At 51.2% G+C, this 19,152-nt stretch overlaps 1 protein-coding gene across 1 annotated transcript in view; it reads right to left on the reverse strand.

Annotated features, from left to right (window-relative positions):
* Nucleotides 1–19,152, reverse strand: part of pth1r (parathyroid hormone 1 receptor) — a 174,797-nt gene that overhangs the window by 12,576 nt on the left and 143,069 nt on the right. Inside the window, exons 8-10 of the mRNA XM_038808890.1 lie at nucleotides 8,045–8,105; nucleotides 2,042–2,108; nucleotides 1,824–1,918 (exon numbers count right to left, since the gene is read on the reverse strand). Of these exons, the coding sequence (XP_038664818.1) occupies nucleotides 1,824–1,918; nucleotides 2,042–2,108; nucleotides 8,045–8,105 (223 nt within the window). The remainder of the gene's footprint in view (nucleotides 1–1,823; nucleotides 1,919–2,041; nucleotides 2,109–8,044; nucleotides 8,106–19,152) is intronic.

The following is a 19,152-nucleotide window of genomic DNA, read 5'->3' on the forward strand; positions in this document are numbered from 1 at the left end:
AAAAAAAGAGTCAACCACCTACTTAGGTATTTACCAATGTACCCTGGGCCTACTGAAGAAGCTAGAAGTAGTGGTATGTCTCGCAGAGAGCAGGCCTGGGATCCTTAACCCCTCCGTCCCACTGTCATTTCCATGTGATTGGTGGAAAAAGAGTAGGCAGAGGATGCAGGGACAAGATAAGTGAAATTCTAACCAATTGGCCTCACCACATAAACATGGGGGGGGGGGGGGGGGGGGGGGGCAGCATTAGAGTCAATGAAGCATCTCTTCCAGCTAGATTATATAATCTCAGGAGTTGGGCCTAACTTTCAAAGGCAAGGGGGCCAACCACTGTCAGAAGAGACTTTAAAATGGAGATTCTCTCTGACAGTTCAGGTGGAAGTACATTATTTGCTACTTCTTGAAAGGTCTCAGAATGGCAAAAGAGAATAAGGAAGCATACAAGGTTGCAGTTACAGACAATGGTGACTTTGAGGTGAAAGGGTGGGTGGAAGGATTATAAAAGAAGTGATGAGGGAGGAGTATGTGTGGTTGGGTGTCAGGATAAAACTGTCTCCTCAATGCCCCGTAAAATACTTTGAGATCAGGTAGGGCACAAGTTAGATACAGACTAAGGGCAGTATTTAATGAAAGTGAGAGGAATAGAACATGGGACATACACTGCAGAAGGAGGCCATTCAGCCCATCGAATCTGCACTGACCAATTTAAGCCCTCACTTCCACCCTATCCCTGTAACACAATAACCCTTCCGAACACTAAGGGCAATTTAGCATGTCCAATCCACCTAACCTGCACGTCTTTGGACTGTGGGAGGAAACTGGAGGAAACCCACGCAGACACGGGGAGAACGTGTAGACTCCGCACAGACAATGACCCAAGCCGGGAATCGAACCTGGGTCCCTGGTGCTGTGAAGCCATTGTGCTAACCACTATGCTACAGTACTGCCCTAAATCTTGCCTGTTGGGTGAAGAGCCAGCAAGAGCCTTATATTGCCTCTTTTTGGGAAAGCTTGCTGCAATTAATGCCAATAAAGTGCTTAACTGAGCACTGGTGGGCCATCCCCAGGATCAAATGTCCCGGGGCAGAAGCTGGCCATTGCTCGGCAGTGCCACTGGTGAAGCGGTGGCTGCTGCCGGTCCTACCAGACAAGGCCCAGACTGACCAAAGGACCCATGCCACAAGTAAGAGATGGTGGGCAACGAATTGCAGGCTGGAGGGTATGGGGGGGGGGGGGGGGGGGGGGGGGGGGGGGCAGTAAGGGCAAGGGTGGATCTCGGTCCTCCTCCTCTCCACCTCTTGATGCCAGGTCCCTCAATAAGGCACTGAGTACCTCCAAACAAGGGAACATTCCGGAAACCGACAAGCAAACCGAATAGATTTTGCTTTTCAGGTGTCCAGCATGGCGAGATCCCCACCCATTGCTGGTTGAATACCCGCAGCAGCGGGGTGAGGTTGAAGGGGCAGGAAGACAGTCCTCAAGCCTTCCTACAACTGACTGAATCGGGGCAGAGGCAAGGGCCTCAGGAGGTCCGTCCGCCATCCTCCCGCCCATTTAAATGTCCCTCGCCACCAAACACATCGTAGGTTCTTCATTAACTCCACCCTTAGTCTTCTTATAGATTCTTTTTTCAAACATTGAAATGCCAGTTGTGGTAGGTAGCAGAAGCAAGATAAAGTCCAAGAGCGATGATCTAACAAAGTTGCCTTCAGCTCAATTTCAGGACGACACATCCCCAACCATTTCTATACTGAACACCTTCTTGATCAGGCCTGATAGAAGGGCCTGCTTCATCTGAACCAATCACGTGGTCCACATCTTACCGGTACTGCTGACGAGTATCACACCTTCCGGCATTGGTCTCTCTCAGCTTTGTTGCCAAAACTCTGATAATGTTGATGAAAAGCATGAAGTTAACCTGGAAGAAAAAGAGAGATCCTGTTAAATGAATTGAGAAGGTTTTTGGATGTGATGGTACCTGACATGATGGAATCCACTTCAGCAGGGGGAAAAAGGATTTTTGTCTATTTTGCTATCTCACCAATATTGCTGCTAGAATGGGGAGTTGATAAATCAGCTTTAAATTCCCAGCACTGAGATCCCAGCACCTGGAGAAAGAGGAAGAGCATTAGTAGAAGTCTTCAGCTACATATTTAACAGTTAATTCCTGAACATATTTCTGTTATGCAACAAATAGACAACAGGCCAGAGAGAAAGGAAAGGACTTTCATTTATACAGCACCTTTCAAAATCTCAGGATGCCTGCATTGAATGGCTTAGACCATAAGACCATAAGACATAGGAGTGGAAGTAAGGCCATTCGGCCCATCGAGTCCACTCCGCCATTCAATCATGGCTGATGGGCATTTCAACTCCACCTCCCAGCATTCTCCCCATAGCCCTTAATTCCTCGCGACATCAAGAATTTATCTATCTCTGCCTTGAAGCCATTTAGCGTCCCGGCCTCCACTGCACTCTGCGGCAATGAATTCCACAGGCCCACCACTCTCTGGCTGAAGAAATGTCTCCGCATTTCTGTTTTGAATTTACCCCCTCTAATTCTAAGGCTGTGCCCACGGGTCCTCGACTCCTCGCCTAACGGAAACAGTTTCTTTGCGTCCATCCTTTCTAAGCCATGTATTATCTTGTAAGTTTCTATTAGATCTCCCCTTAACCTTCTGAACTCCAATGAATACAATCCCAGGAACGCCAGCCGTTCCTCATATGCTAGACCCGCCATTCCAGGGATCATCCGTGTGAATCTCCGCTGGACACGCTCCAGTGCCAGTATGTCCTTCCTGAGATGTGGGGCCCAAAACTGGACACAGTACTCCAAATGGGGCCTAACCAGAGCCTTATAAAGGCTCAGTAGCACATCGCTGCTTTTATATTCCAACCCTCTTGAGATAAATGACAACATAGCATTCGCTTTCTTAATCACGGATTCAACCTGCATGTTTACCTTTAGGGAATCCTCGACTAGCACTCCCAGATCCCTTTGTACTTTGGCATTATGAATTTTCTCACCGTTTAGAAAGTAGTCTATGCTTGGATTCTTTTTTCCAAAGTGCAAGACCTCACATTTTCTCACGTTGAAATGCATCAGCCATTTCCTGCACCACTCTCCCAAACTGTCTAGATCCTTCTGCAGCCTCCCCACTTCCTCAGCACTACCTGCCTGACCACCTAACTTCGTATCATCAGCAAACTTCGCTAGAATGCCCCCAGTCCCTTCATCCAGATCATTAATATATATGGTGAACAGCTGCGGCCCCAACACTGAACCCTGTGGGACACCGCTGGTCACCGGCTGCCATTCCGAAAAAGAACCTTTTATCCCAACTCTCTGCCTTCTGTCAGACAGCCAATCCTCAACCCATGCCAGTAGCTCACCTCGAACACCATGGGCCCTCACCTTACTCAGCAGCCTCCTGTGTGGCACCTTATCAAAGGCCTTTTGGAAATCCAGATAGACCACATCCACTGGGTTTCCCTGGTCTAACCTACTTGTCACCTCCTCAAAGAATTCTAACAGGTTCGTCAGGCACGACCTCCCCTTACTAAATCCATGTTGACTTGTTCTAATCCGACCCTGCTCTTCCAAGAAATTAGAAATCTCATCCTTAACGATCGATTCTAGAATTTTACCAACAACCGAGGTTAGGCTAATTGGCCTATAATTTTCCATCTTTTGTCTTGATCCTTTCTTGAACAAGGGGGTTACAACAGCGATCTTCCAATCGTCCGGGACTTTCCCTGACTCCAGTGATTTTTGAAAGATCTCAACCAACGCTTCCGCTATTTCTTCAGCCACCTCCCTCAGAACTCTAGGATGTAGCCCATCGGGGCCAGGAGATTTGTCAATTTTAAGACCTTTTAGCTTTTTTAGCACCATCTCTTTTGTAGTGGCAACCATACTCAACTCAGCCCCCTGACCCTTTATAATTTTTGGGATATTACTAACGTCTTCCACTGTGAAGACAGACGCAAAGTACTTATTAAGTTCTCCAGCCATTTCCTCATCTCCCATCACTAGCCTTCCAGAATCAGTTTGAATTGGCCCAATGTCTACTTTGGCCTGACGTTTGTTTCTTATGTATTGAAAGAAACTTTTACTATCATTTCTTATATTACTGGCTAGCCTGCCTTCATATTTGATCCTCTCCTTCCTTATTTGTCTCTTTGTTAACCTCTGTTTGTTTTTGTAGCCTTCCCAATCTTCTGATTTCCCGGTGCTTTTGGCCACTTTATAGGATCTCTCTTTTTCTTTGATACATTTCCTGACCTCCTTTGTCAGCCATGGCTGTCTAATCCCTCCCTGGATAATCTTTCTTTTCTTGGGGATGAACCTCTGTACAGTGTCCTCAATTATGCATCCAAACTCCTGCCATTTTTGCTCTACTGTCTTCCCTGCTAGGGTCTGCTTCCAGTTGATTTTCACCAGTTCCTCTCTCATGCCCTCGTAATTACCTTTATTTAACTGTAACACCATTACATCCGATTTTGCCTTCTCTCTTTCAAACTGCAGACTGAACTCAACCATATTATGATCGCTGCTTCCTAAGTGTTCCCTTACTTTAAGATCTTTAATAAAGTCTGGTTCATTACATAGCACTAGGTCCAGAATAGCCTGCTCCCTTGTGGGCTCCATGACAAGCTGTTCCAAAAAGCCATCTTGTAAGCATTCCATGAATTCCTTTTCTTTGGATCCACTGGCTACATTATTTACCCAATCCACCTGCATATTGAAGTCCCCCATGATCACTGTGACCTTGCCTTTCTGACATGCCTTTTCTATTTCCCGGTACATGTTGCGCCCCTGGTCCTGACCACTGTTAGGCGGTCTGTACATAACTCCCATTATGGTTTTTTTGCCTTTGTGGTTCCTCAATTCTACCCACACAGACTCCACATCATCCGACCCTATGTCGTTTAGTGCCATAGATTTAATTTTGTTCTTAACTAACAAGGCAACCCCACCCCCTCGGCCCACCTCCCTGTCTTTTCGATAGGTTGTATATCCTTGGATATACACAGGCTTCATTGAGACCTGTGATATTCTATGAATCTGCGATTCTTGTTAAATTACTGCCATAGCATTTCTAGTGTCAATCTAAACAAGCAAAGGGTTTTGGGGTCTAGAGCTATAAATCTGTAAAACTATTGCATACGTACAAGAAGTAAATCAAAATAATAATAAGGAATAGAATGTTCACTTCTATCACAAGGGTGGTCAAATGCAAAGTAGGGGGAGTTACGCTTCTGTCATACAGCGATTGGATTAACCTCAACTGCAATACTCTAGAATAATCTGGAATTTCAATTACTCTGCACTGCACCTCAGCAAGTTTATACTGGCTTTTGAGGGCACGCAACACAGATTCACCAGAATGATAGCAGGGCATAAAGGGTTAAAGGGATAGGCAAAAACTTCATTTGTATTCTCTTGAGTTTGAAAGGTGAGTAGTGTTCTAATCAAGGTTTATTGAATAATAAAAAGATTCAGTAGGTTAGATACAGAGGAAGCATTTTGTTTGGTGAGGGAATCCAGAACAAGTAAACACAACCTTAATACCAAAGCTGTTTTTCATACAAAGGATAATAGAGATCCGGAACATTCTCCCTCAAAAGGCTGAGGATGCCAGGTTTTCAAGACCGCGAAATAGATTTTTTGTTAGGTAAGGCAGATTGCGCTCAGGGCAGCAAAAAATTGGAGGGGGATCCGAAGGGGAGGTAGAGAGCACAGAGTCTCACTCTATGCGGATGATCTGCTCCTCTATATCTCGGACCCACAAAGCAGCATGGACGGAATCATCGCGCTCCTGAAAGAGTTTGGAGCCTTCTCGGGCTACAAACTCAACATGAGCAAAAGTGAGATCTTCCCATTACACCCGCAAGGGGGGGGGGGGGGGGGGGGGGGGGGCAGCACTAAAGGGGCTGCCGTTCAAACAAGCCCGACATAAATTCCGCTACCTGGGGATCCAAATAGCCCATGACTGGAAAGGGATCCACAAATGGAACCTCACCAGCCTGACGGAGGAAGTTAAAAAGGACCTGCAAAGATGGAACACACTCCCGCTCTCCCTCGCGGGGAGAGTTCAGACGATCAAAATGAACGTACTGCCCAGGTTCCTCTTCCTGTTTAGATCCATTCCGATCTACATCCCCAAGGCCTTTTTCAAAGCGCTGGACAAACTCATCATGGCGTTCGTATGGGGGGGTAAAAATGCTAGGATCCCAAAGAAGGTCTTACAAAAAACAAAAACCAGGGGAGGGTTAGCCCTCCCGAATCTACAATTCTACCACTGGGCAGCAACAGCCGAGCGAGTAAGGGGATGGATCCAGGAGCCAGAAGCTGAGTGGGTGCGTGCGGAGGAGGCCTCCTGCATGGGAACCTCCCTCCGGGCCCTCGCCACGGCAGCACTCCCATCCCCACCTAAAAAACACTCCAGCAGCCCAGTGGTGACAGCCACCCTCCAATCCTGGAACCAACTGCGGCAGCAACTTGGCCTGACCAAAATGTCGAACAGGGCTCCCATCTGCAACAACCATAGGTTCAAACCAGCACTGACCGACGCCACCTTCAAAAGGTGGAGGCAGGACGGGGGGACACTGACAGTCAGGGACCTATACACGGACGACAGGATCGCAACACTGGACGAACTGACAGAGAAATTTCAGCTAGCTGGGGGGAACGAGCTACGGTACCTGCAGCTCAAAAACTTCCTACGAAAGGAGACAAGGACGTACCCACAACCGCCACGACAGACACTACTGGAAGACCTACTGGACGCAAGTATCCTAGAGAAAGGGAACTGTAGTGACATGTATGACCGACTGGTAGATAGGGACGACACCGTACTGGACGCAACAAGGAGGAAATGGGAGGACGACCTGGGGATGGAGATCGGGTGGGGACTCTGGAGCGAAGCACTGCATAGGGTCAACTCCACCTCCACGTGCGCAAGGCTCAGCCTGACGCAACTAAAAGTGGTACATAGAGCCCACTTAACAAGAACCCGTATGAGTAGGTTCTTCCCGGAGGTGGAAGACAGATGTGAACGGTGCCAAAGAGGCCCGGCCAACCACGCGCACATGTTCTGGTCCTGCCCCAGACTCGTGGAGTACTGGACAGCCTTCTTCGAGGTAATGTCCAAAGTGGTGGGAGTGAGGGTGGAGCCATGCCCGATAGTGGCGGTCTTCGGGGTTTCAGAACAGCCAGATCTATTCCTGGGGAGGAGGGCGGATGCCCTTGCCTTTGCCTCCCTGATCGCCCGCCGTAGAATCCTGTTTGGCTGGCGGTCAGCAGCACCGCCCAGAGCTGCGGACTGGCTGTCCGACCTCTCGGAATCTCTCCAAATGGAGAAAATCAAATTTGCCATCCGAGGGTCGGACGACGGCTTCCACAGAACGTGGGAGCCATTCATGCAACTGTTCCGGGACCTATTTGTGGCCAATGTACAAGAGGAAGAATAGTCGGGGGAAGGTAGCGGGAGGGGGGGGGGGGGGGGCTACAGGTTCGTTACGGGGGTTCGATGGCTAGCTAAGGCCCAAAACCAAGCTAAATAAACATGTTGAGGGGGGGAGGGGGGGGGGGGGGGGGGCGCAGTTACTACTACGAAGATGCTTACCTGTAAATATGTATGTTAATTTTTGCGTGTTTGTTTTTGTTTGTTTTTTTTTTCTCTCTCCTAACAATTTGTAATTTGTTCAATATAAAATACGAAAACTGAATAAAAACATTTATAAAAAAAAAAAAGGTAAGGCAGATTACTGGAGTTGGCATACAGATTGGCCATGATCTAGTAGAGAAACAGGCTCCACAGGTTGAATAGTCTAAGTCTGATCCTCTGCTAACAGGGTGCCTCGTGGGGGAGCAAGAAATCAAGAAAGTGGACAGTTTATATCGAATAATGAGATCTGGAAACGAGGTGGAGTGGGCTGAATTTTTTGCTTTAGATTTTCAAATTTGCTTCTGCTCTCATTAAAAGGCTCCCAAATTTCCCAGAGAGGGTCTTGACCTGAGATATTAACTTGTACGTACTGTGTATCTGCCAGAGTTGCTCTCACGCTTGCCCATGCTGCCACGAACACAGCTGGAACACCTATGAAAAAGAGGCCAAAAAAAAATTCATTGACAATAGAAATTTAAATTTCTCTTAGCAGCACCTTTTCCTTCATTTTTGTTATTTCAGTGTCCGCATATGAGGAGGCCTTGTGGTGCAGTGGTAGGGCCTCTACCCCTGGACCAGAAGCTCCGGGTTCGAGTCCAGTGCCAGAATATGTTGGCCATGGAAGGAACGTTCAACGGGTTGATAATCAGCTTGGAAATCCTTCCACAATTTCCCTCACTATTCCTCAAACAGTAAACTAAACAGTATGTGGGTGTCAATATATGCCAACAACAAGCCTTGCCTTGCTGGTGGAATTCTCAACTCGGAAATTTATTGCTTCAACAAAGTCCCACTCCAGAGGCACACAACATGGTAGTTTAGTGCAGTATTGAAGAAATGCTGCACTGTTGGAGGTGCCATCTTTCAGATGTGATGCTATATACAACTTTTCATTCCTTACGATATTCCAAATCATTTCATAGTCAATTAGGTATTTTCAACTATCCTACATGTTGGAATGTAGGAAAAACAGCAATCAATATGTGCACAGCAAAGTCTCACAAATAACAAGTTTTAGTGCTGGTGGCTGGGGGAGGGGGGGCAGAATATATTGGCCTGGACGGAGAATTCCCTTGTAATTCTTCAGATAGAGTCACGAGATATTTTACATCACCAGAGAGAGAGAACAGGGCTTTTATTTAACGTCTCATCCCAAAGACAGTACCTCCAAGAGTGGAGCACTCGCTCAGTAATACTCTGGAGTGTCAGTCTGGATTGTGCCTTCAAGCGTCTGGAGTTGAGCTTCGACCAACAAGCTCCTGGCTCAGAGACGAGCATAGACCGATACCAGTGTTTTAAGGTGCCTTGAGAATGAGATTACACTCAACTGTGATGAACTTAAATATCCTGTCAACATCCGATACCAAAATCTCCAAGACTCTTTTGGTGGGAATGCCATTGCCTCTGTTGTCTTTGGCAAGAGGAGGAACATAGTTATTTAATTTATGTGTTCATATCAGGAAAGCTACACCATGGAAGCTTGCAGCTAAAAGGGAAGCAACATCCAGCAATGGCAAACAGCTCAGGATGGGGCAGGAGGGGGGCGTGAATAGGTGTGTTTAAATTTAGCAATCAGCTGCCTTTATGAGGACTTGATGATCCTAATAATGAGTGTGAGTCCGGGGCAGGTTGTTCGCAGGTCCACGTGAGGATGAGTGGAGGCCAGAAAGGTCAGCTCCACAGTGGGGCTCTTTTGTTGGGCGGGTTGTGTGAAAGCCTGAAAAGGAATCCCAATCTGCGGGTTGTTGGAAGCAGGGGGATGGCACAGGCACCAGGGCAGGTCCTGGTGCCTGTGCCATCCCCCTGCTTCCAACAAGGGAGGGTTGGGAGGCAGTCTTGGGCGTGGGGGGGGGGCATGAGTTTCAGAGGGGGATGTGGTTGGGGGGGGGGGGGGGGGCATGAGTTTCAGAGGGGGATGTGGTCTGGCCACATAAGGGGGCAAAGACATTTTCAATGAGAGGGCCACAAAGTCACAAAGAGATCTCACCCAACTTGAGGCTGGAATCCACAGTTGAAGGGCCTGTGCAATCTCAAGGGGCTCCCTTCAACCAAGGCTCCAACTTCCGCAACCCAATTTCAGACCTCTCCCGCCGAACCATATCCGATCTCCACCGCCCCATACTCTAATCTCTCCCCTCGACCCACATCAGATCTCCCCAACCTACACTCTAATCTCTCCTCTCAGTCCATCCCCCTATCTTCCCCTTGACCCACACTCTGATCTCTCCCCTTGGCCCATCCCCTGATCTTTCCCTTCACCCACACTCTGATCTCTCTCTTGACTGAAGCCTCTCCCTCCTTTTTCTATGCACCTTGGCTGTGGCCTTCAATTGCAGGTCTTCCTGCTTGATAACCTTCCAGCAGCTCAATCTGGCTGAGTAACAACCAGAGAGAGAGAAACTATATGCCAGCGAGATCCTGTCATTAAATTCATCATGACCTTCACGTTACCCACATTTAGAGGTTTACTGGATGTATTGGATGTGTTTATTGTCACGAGTACCAAGGTACAGTGAAAAGTATTTTTCTGCGAGCAGCTCAAACAGATCAATAAGTATATGAAGAAAAAATAAAATTAAAGAAAATACATAATGGAGCAACACAAGCTACACACTGTAGATACATAGACACCGGCATCGGGTGAAGCATACAGAGGTTCAGTGTTAATGAGGTCAGTCCATAAGAGGGTCGTTTAGGACTCTGGTAACAGCGGGGAAGAAGCTGTTTTTGAATCTGTTTATGCGTGTTCTCAGACTTTTGTATCCCCTGCCGAATGGAAGAAGTTGGAAGAGTGAGTAAGCCGGGTAGGAGGGGTCTTTGATTATGCTACCCGCTTTCCCTAGGCAGCGGGAAGTGCTGACCTCTCCCCAGAATCCTCATTTATATCAGGGCCATTATGTTCAATTCTGGACACTGCACATGAGAAAGGATATCAAGGCCATAGCTAGGGTGCAGAAGAGAGACTTCAATTATGTGAAGAGTCTGGAGATACTGGGGCTGTTCTCCTTAGAGCACAGAAGGGTTGAGGAGGTTCAACAGACATGTTCGAAATGATTAAAGGTTTTGATAGAATAGTTAAGGAGGATCTGTTTCCAGTGGCCAGCAGGGCAGTCAGTAACTACAGGTCACAGGTTTAAGATAATTAACAAAAGAATAAGAGCGGAGTTGAGGAGAATTTCCTTGATGCGACCAATTGATGTGCGCTGCCTGAAAGGGACCCTTTCAAATGTGAATTGGATAAATACTGTGGAATGTGGAAAATTTACACAGTGGGACTAATTTCATAGAGCTGGCACAAGCGCAATAGTTCAAGTGTCCTCCTTCTGTGCTACATGCTTCTGTGGCAAACCATGCAATTACTGAACTGTATGCCGCACAATAAAATACATCTTTAAACACTATGTTAACGAGAAAGCCTGACTTCCAAAACAGTGCCTCAAACTCATCATACATCTAAGGCTGTGAATGCCCCTGTGAGACTGTATCTAAGGGTAAGTGTGGGCTCAGAGGAAATGATTGACAATGTTGCTGGCATATTGGCACAGGGAGGGGTATAAAGAATCCCAGTCACTCTGTTGGGGGCAGTGAGTCATGCGGGGTGGGGTTCCAAATGTCCTCTAAAAATCCTGCTCGTTGAAAATACTTTGTTCTTTTCACAATTCCCCCTCTCCTTTCTATGATGAAGTAAACTATAATCCCCATACAGGGAGAAGCAATCTCTCTGTCATTCAACTCTGATAGATGACAGGGAGGATAGCACAGGCCAGCACATTTTTCTCAAGAGGGAAAATCCATCTAGAGATCTGCTCCTCCTCACAGCTTCTCATAAATGAGATGAACTGCAAATCGAGCCCCCTACCGTCTCCAGATAACCAAGTAGCTGTTGGCGTTCTATGAAACGAATGAAATGAAAATCGCTCATTGTCACGAGTAGGCTTCAATTAAGTTACTGTGAAAAGCCCCTAGTCGCCACATTCCCCGGACAGGCGCCGGAATGGGGCGAAGTTCCTCCAGGTCATAGGTCATGGAAGATCTGAAGAATCCGGGAAAAGTGGCATTAAAAAAATACGACAGAATCAGAACCTGGTTGGAAATTTGTTTAGTTTTCTGATGAACTTTAGGGGGTTTTTTGGCTATCGGACTTAGCTTGCTTGTTATAGAACTGTACTTTCTCCTTTGACAGGTAACTCCAGCACTCAGCCCTCTCCCACACACCCTCTTATCTGTATTCCTGTCCCAATGTTCACTTTGGGTTCATGGTTCATCGTTCAGTGTTGTATCATGTCCTTTGATGACTGCCCCTAATTTTAATTCCTGCCAACGGGCTGCATTTTCTGCTTAAACCCGCAATACCCCCAAATTAGCCACCATTATCAGATACTGTGAGAGAATTGTGGACAAGTAACAATTTTAACCCCAACCATTTCTGACTTGGCCTTTATCACACCATTGCCAATTTTAACCTATGAGTGAAAGATATGCCCACCTGAAGGAAGTGGGAGTGGGATTATGGACAGGGTACAATGGTTGGTGCATTAATCCACGCAAATTGAGATCCTATAATGTTCGAAGGACCCCAACGTGTCAAAAGCGCCAAAAATGTGTTCTTCTTGCTCCTGTCGAGGAACGCATCGATTTATAGAGTCATAAAGATTTTACAGCACAGATAGAGGCCCTTCGGCCCATGGTGTCTCTGCCGGCCATCATGCACCTATCTCTTCTAATCCCATTCTCCAACTCTTGGTTCTAGCCTTTTATGTTTAGGCATTCCAAATGGTTCTTGAATGTTGTGAGGGTTCCCACCTCTACCACCCTTTCAGGCAGTGAGTTCCAGATTCCCATCACCCTCTGGGTGAAAAGGTTTTTCCTGAAATCCCCCCTAACTCTCCTGCCCAGTACCTTCAGTCTATGCTCCCTGGTTGTTGACCCCTCAACAAAGGGGGAAGGTTTATTCCGATCGACCCAATCTATGTCCTTCAAAATTTTGTACAACTCAATCAGATCCCATTCTGTCTTCTCTGCTCCAAGGGAAACAGCCCCAGCCTAACCAGCCTCTCTTTTTAAAAAAATAATTTTTATTCAAATTTTCAACAAATTTTAACCAACAAAACAAAGAAAAACAGTAACCACCCCCCCCACCCCCCCCCCCCCCCCCCGCAATACAAAAGCAATAAATTAACAAAAATAATGAGCATGAAACCATGAAACCACACACCCATCCCCCATAGCGAACAAGTAACCCCCCCCCCCCCCGCCACCGCCCCGAGTTGCTGCTGAAGTTGACCACCCCCTAATGCCCCGCCAGGAAGTCTAGAAACGGCTGCCATCCCGGAAGAACCCTTGCACCGACCCCCTTAGGGCAAACTTGACCCTCTCCAGTTTAATGAACCCAGCCATGTCGTTGATCCAGGATTCCACGCTTGGGGGCTTCGCATCCTTCCACTGTAAAAGAATCCTTCACCGGGCTACCAGGGACGCAAAGGCCAGAATACCGGCCTCTTTCGCCTCCTGCACTCCCGGCTCCAATGCTACCCCGAAAATTGCGAGCCCCCAGCCCGGCTCCACCCTGGAGCCAACCACCTTTGACAAGGTCCCCGCAACACCCCTCCAAAAGCCCTCCAATGCAGGACACGCCCAGAACATGTGGGTGTGATTTGCTGGGCTCCCCGAACACCTGCCACACCTGTCCTCTCCCCCAAAGAACCGGCTCAGCCTTGTCCCAGTCATATGCGCCCTGTGCAGCACCTTTAGTTGGATTAAACTAAGCCGTGCGCAAGAGGAGGAGGAATTCACCCTCCCCAAAGCATCCGCCAACGTCCCCTCATCGATCTCCTCTCCCAGCTCCTCCTCCCACTTCGCTTTCAGCTCTTCCACCGAGGCCTCCTCCCCCTCCTGGATCACTTGTAGATTGCCGAGATCCTCCCCTCACCGACCCATGTCCCCGAAAGCACCCTGTCCTGAACCCCCCTTGGCGGCAACAGTTGAAACTCCACCACCTGCCGCCTAACAAACGCCCTAATCTGCATATACCTGAAGGTTCCCTGGGGGGAGGTCCCACCTCCCCTCCAATTCCTCTAAGGTTACAAACTTCCCATCGAGAAAGAGGTCCCCCATCCGCCTGATACCTGCCCTGTGCCAGCTCAAAATCCCTCCGTCCATACTCCCTGGTACAAACCGGTGGTTCCCCCGTATCGGGGACCAAACTGAAGTCTTCACCTCCCCCGTATGCCGCCTCCACTGCCCCCAGATTTTGAGGGTAGCCACCACTACCGGACCCGTAGAATACCTTGCTGGGGGGAGCGGCAACGGCGCCGTCACCAGCGCCTCTATGCTTGTGCCCACACAGAACGCCGCCTCCAACCTCTTCCATGCCGCCCCCTCCCCCTCCATCACCCACCTACGTATCATTGCCACGTTCGCAGCCCAGTAGTACCCACATAGGTTGGGCACGCCAACCCGCCCACTTCCCTACCCCGCTCCAGGAACACCCTCCTCACCCTCGGGGTCTTCTGCGCCCACACAAGCCCCATAATACTCCTACTGACTCTCCTGAAAAAAGCCTTCGGGATCATGATGGGTAGACACTTGATGTACCATCGATTGCACGCGAGGCGAGTGATTTACCAAAGTCTGGCTTTAATTAACTAGAACACAGCTCTGCGATCGTCTACAGTGGAAAGGGACGATCGTCAGGCGTTTGAGCATTTATACCTCGTTAATAGAGGCGTGGTTAGCTCAGCCTCTCGGCCAATCGGTCGAGAGGCACATGATCGACCAGGGCCAATGGTAAGCCGACGTTCTGGCCCAATGGCAGACGAGTATGCAGATCATATCATCACATTCAGTCCTTACGGAGAAGGAAGGCGGGGGGGGGGGGGGGGGGGGGGGGGGGGTTTGAACGAGACCCAGGGTGGGGGGGGGGGGGGGGGAGAACTGATGATAGTAGCCATCGGGAGAATAATTTTCTCTCCGTACCCTTATCGAATTTGGGGGCTTGCCACTGGCCCAGACATAACAATATTTACAAAAGAAAGTCCATGGGGCTTAGAACTCTAGAAGGATTCGATCAGTCTTTTGGTGGTCCTTGACGTCCTGGCCGAGCACCGTAGTGGAGGAGTTGTCGTCGGATCGGCTGATGGTCCTGCTGATGTCCTGGAGTCCGGGAGCGATAGACTTCGAGTAGTCTCCGTCACCTGAGCTGGCCGCGGAGACGCCATGGATGAGGGATGGGGAAGCTGAGTGGGTTGCTGGGGTGAAAAAGGGGAGGGGGTGTCTGTGGTGGGGGGGGCCGCACGCCGGCGGGTGCCAGGTCCCGGAGGGAGACCGTGTCCTGCCGACCGTCGGGGTACTCCACATACGCGTACTGCGGGTTAGCGTGGAGTAACTGGACATGCTCCACCAACGGGTCGGACTTGTGCACCCGCACATGCTTCCGGAGCAAGATGGGCCCGGGGGTCACCAGCCACGTCGGGAGAGGGGATCCGGAGGACGACGTCCTGGGGAAAACAAGAAGACGCTCATGAGGTGTCTGATTAGTTGCAGTACAGAGGAGTGAGCGGATAGAGTGCAGTGCATCGGGGAGCACCTCTTGCCATCGGGAAATAGGGAGATTTCTAGACCGGAGGGCCAGTAGTATGGTCTTCCAGATGGTACCATTCTCCCGCTCGACCTGTCCGTTACCCCGGGGGTTATAGCTGGTCGTCCTGCTAGAGGCGATGCCCCTGTCGAGCAGGAATTGACGCAGCTCGTCGCTCATAAATGAGGACCCCCGATCGCTGTGTATGTACGCGGGGTATCCGAACAGTGAGAAGATGGAGAGTAGGGCCTTAATGACTGTCGATGTGGTCATGTCAGGACAGGGAATGGCGAAGGGGAAGCGGGAGTGTTCGTCGATAACCGCCAGGAAGTAAATGTTGCGGTTGTTAGAGGGAAGGGGCCCCTTGAAGTCAATGCTAAGACGTTCGAAGGGGCGGGATGCTTTGATCAGGTGTGCGCGCTCGGGGCGGTAGAAGTGCGGTTTGCACTCGGCGCAGATGTGGCAGTCATGGGTTACTGACCTGACTTCCTCGATGGAGTAGGGCAGGTTGCGGGCCTTAATGAAGTGGTGTAGGCGGGTCACCCCTGGATGGCAGAGGTCTGCGTGGAGGGAGCGGAGGCGGTCTATCTGCGTGCTGGCGCAGGTACCGCGGGACAGGGCATCAGGAGGCTCATTGAGCTTCCCAGGACGATACAAGATATCATAGTTGTACGTGGACAACTCGATCCGCCACCGTAAAATCTTGTCATTTTTGATCTTGCCCCTTTGTGCATTATCAAACATGAAGGCTACTGACCGTTGGTCTGTGAGGAGGGTAAACCTCCTGCCGGCCAAATAGTGCCTCCAATGTCGCACGGCTTCGACTATGGCCTGGGCTTCCTTTTCCACAGAGGGGTGGCGGAGTTCGGAAGCCTGGAGAGTTCTGGAGAAGAAGGCAACGGGTCTGCCCGCTTGGTTCAGGGTGGCCGCCAGAGCTACTTCTGATGCGTCGCTCTCGACCTGGAAGGGGAGGGCCTCGTCGATGGCGCGCATCGTGGCCTTTGCGATGTCCGCTTTGATGCGGCTAAAGGCCTGGCAGGCCTCCATCGACGGCGGGAAGGTCGTGGTTTGCATGAGGGGACGGGCCTTGTCCGCGTAGTTGGGAACCCATTGAGCGTAGTATGCGAAAAACCCCAGGCAGCGTTTGAGGGATTTGGGGGTATTGGGGAGAGGGAGTTCCATCAGGGGGCGCATGCGCTCGGGGTCGGGGCCTATCACTCCGTTACGCACTACGTAGCCGAGGATGGCTAGGCGGTCGGTGCTGAACACGCATTTATCCTTATTGTACGTGAGGTTAAGGAGTTTTGCGGTTTGGAGGAATTTCTGGAGGTTGGCGTCATGGTCCTGCTAGTCGTGGCCGCAGATGGTGACATTATCAAGGTACGGGAAGGTAGCCTGTAATCCGTACTTGTCGACCATTCGGTCCATCTCCCGTTGGAAGACCGAGACCCCATTTGTGACACCAAACGGAACCCGAAGGAAGTGGTAGAGGCGCCCGTCAGCCTCGAACGCGGTGTACAGTCGGTCACTCGCGCGGATGGGGAGCTGGTGGTAAGCGGACTTAAGGTCCACAGTTGAGAAGACCTTGTATGTCGCGATCTCGTTTACCATGGTAGAAATACGGGGAAGAGGATACGCGTCCAGTTGCGTAAACCGATTGATGGTTTGGCTGTAATCGATGACCATCCGGTTTTTCTCCCCCGTCCGGACCACCAGCACTTGGGCTCGCCAGGGACTGTTGCTGGCCTCGATGACCCCTTCCGTCAGCAACCTCTGGACCTCGGACCTGATGAAGGATCGGTCCTGGGCGCTGTACCGTCTGCTCCGTGTGGCGACGGGTTTGCAATCGGGGGTGAGGTTAGCAAACAGGGAGGGAGGGTCCACTTTGAGGGACGCGAGGCTGCAGACAGTGAGGGGGGGGTATAGGGCCGCCGAATTGAAAGGTCAAGCTCTGCAGGTTGCACTGGAAGTCCAGTCCTAGGAGTGACGGTGCGCAAAGGTCAGGGAGAACAAGGAATTTATAATTTTTAAAAACCTTCCCTTGGACCGTGAGGTCCGCGATGCAGCACCCGGTGATGTGGACGGAGTGCGAACCTGAGGCTAAACCGATTTTGCGTGTTACGGGATGGACAGGGAGCGCGCAGCGTCTTACCGTGTCAGGGTGAATGAAGCTTTCCGTGCTCCCGGAGTCCAGCAGGCAGTCCGTCTCGTGGCCGTTGAGGTGGATCAGCGTAGTCGTTTTGGCGAGCATGCATGGATGAGACTGGTCGAGTTGAACGGCCGTGAGCCGTGGAGAAAATCCGTCATCGCCGTCCGAGTCGATGCTGGAGGGACCTTGCGTGGCAGATCTGGAAGTCGGTGGCCAGGATCCATATGTGAGGTGAATGGCCGCGAGCCGTGGAGAAAATCCGTCGTCGCTGTCCGATTCGATGCTGGAGGGACCTTGCGTGGCAGATCTGGAAGTCGGTGGCCAGGATCCACAGGTGAGGTCTGTTCCCCAAGATGGCGGCGCCTAGTATTCCGCACGTGGGTTCGGCACCCAAGATGGCGGCGCCCAGGAAGCCCTCGTGGCCGCTGGTGGCGGAGCTAGCGTTGCCGACGCTGTGAGCGGTGAGGCGCGCAGGCCGGCTCCAGGAGGCGAGCCGGGTGTAGCAGCTGTGGGGACGCGCAGGCCGGCTCCAGGAGGCGAGCCGGGTGTAGCAGCTGTGGGGACGCGCAGGCCGGCTCCAGGAGGTGAGTAACATGCATCAGCTGTGGGGATGCGGAAGCCGGCTCCAGGACGCCGGTTAGGTGCATCAGCTGTGGGGATGCGGAAGCCGGCTCCAGGACGCCGGTTAGGTGCATCAGCTGCGGGAGGAGGTAAGGCGCGCCGGCCGGGTGCGGGGGGCCGGGGACGGGGGGGGGGGGGCAGAGTCGCCCTGCGGGCAGGCAGGGACCGGGAGGGCCCGGAGCGGCGGGCCGGTCGGGCGCCGGGGCCCAGGGGCAGGGGGGAGAAACGTGCGCGGCGGGCAGGCAGAGGCCTGGAGGGGCCGGGGAGGTGCGCTTATTGGCCGGCGGGGCGTGAGTCGGGAGAGGCTGGAGGGGCCCTGGGGGAGAGAGAGAGGCACACAGGCCGTTTGCAGAGGCCTGGGGGAGGGGGGGGGGGGGAGAGTGCTGTGCAGCTTCCAGAAGCGCTGCAGCCAGCGTTTTGGCCTGGCAGACCATGGAGTAGTGGCCCTTCTTCCCGCAGCTCTTACAGAGGGCGGAGCGGGCTGGGCAGCGCGAGCGAGGGTGTTTAGCGTACCCACAAAAGTAGCAGCGGGGCCCCGCGGATTTATCGGGGCGCCCCGTGGCACAAGCCTGAGGGAGGCCGGGAGCGGCGGGTGGCTGGTGGGAAGCGTGCCAGGAGGCGGCCTGGCCAGGGTCATAGGTGCGAGCGCTTAGATCTGCGACCTCTAGGGAGGCGGAGAGGGTCAGCGTCTCCGTTAAACTGAGTTCGTCTCTTTCCAGCATCCGCTGGCGGATCATGGGAGACAGCATCCCAGGCACGTAAGCGTCTCTGATGAGTAGCTCCATGTGCTCTGTAGCGGACACCGCTACACAGGCGCAACCTCTCCCCAGGGCATAGAGGGCCCGGGCGTATTGGTCTAGAGACTCACCGGGGACCTGCTTTCTGGTGGCCAGCAGATGTCGAGCGAATACCCTGTTGATCGGTTTGATGAATTGTCCTTTTAGCTTTTTTATAGCGTCATCAAAATCCGTTTCCTCTTTGATTATGGCGTAAGCGTCAATACCCACGCTGGAGTGGAGGACGTGCAGCTTCTGTGCCCCGGTGGGGGGATGGTTGTAGATGCTAGGAACCCTTCAAGGCAAGTCAGCCAGAGTTGGAAAAGTTCTGCAGAGTTCGGAGTTTGCGGGCTGATG

The sequence above is a fragment of the Scyliorhinus canicula genome, chromosome 10, assembly GCF_902713615.1.
Source record: "Scyliorhinus canicula chromosome 10, sScyCan1.1, whole genome shotgun sequence".
In the NCBI taxonomy this organism is placed as follows: domain Eukaryota; kingdom Metazoa; phylum Chordata; class Chondrichthyes; order Carcharhiniformes; family Scyliorhinidae; genus Scyliorhinus; species Scyliorhinus canicula.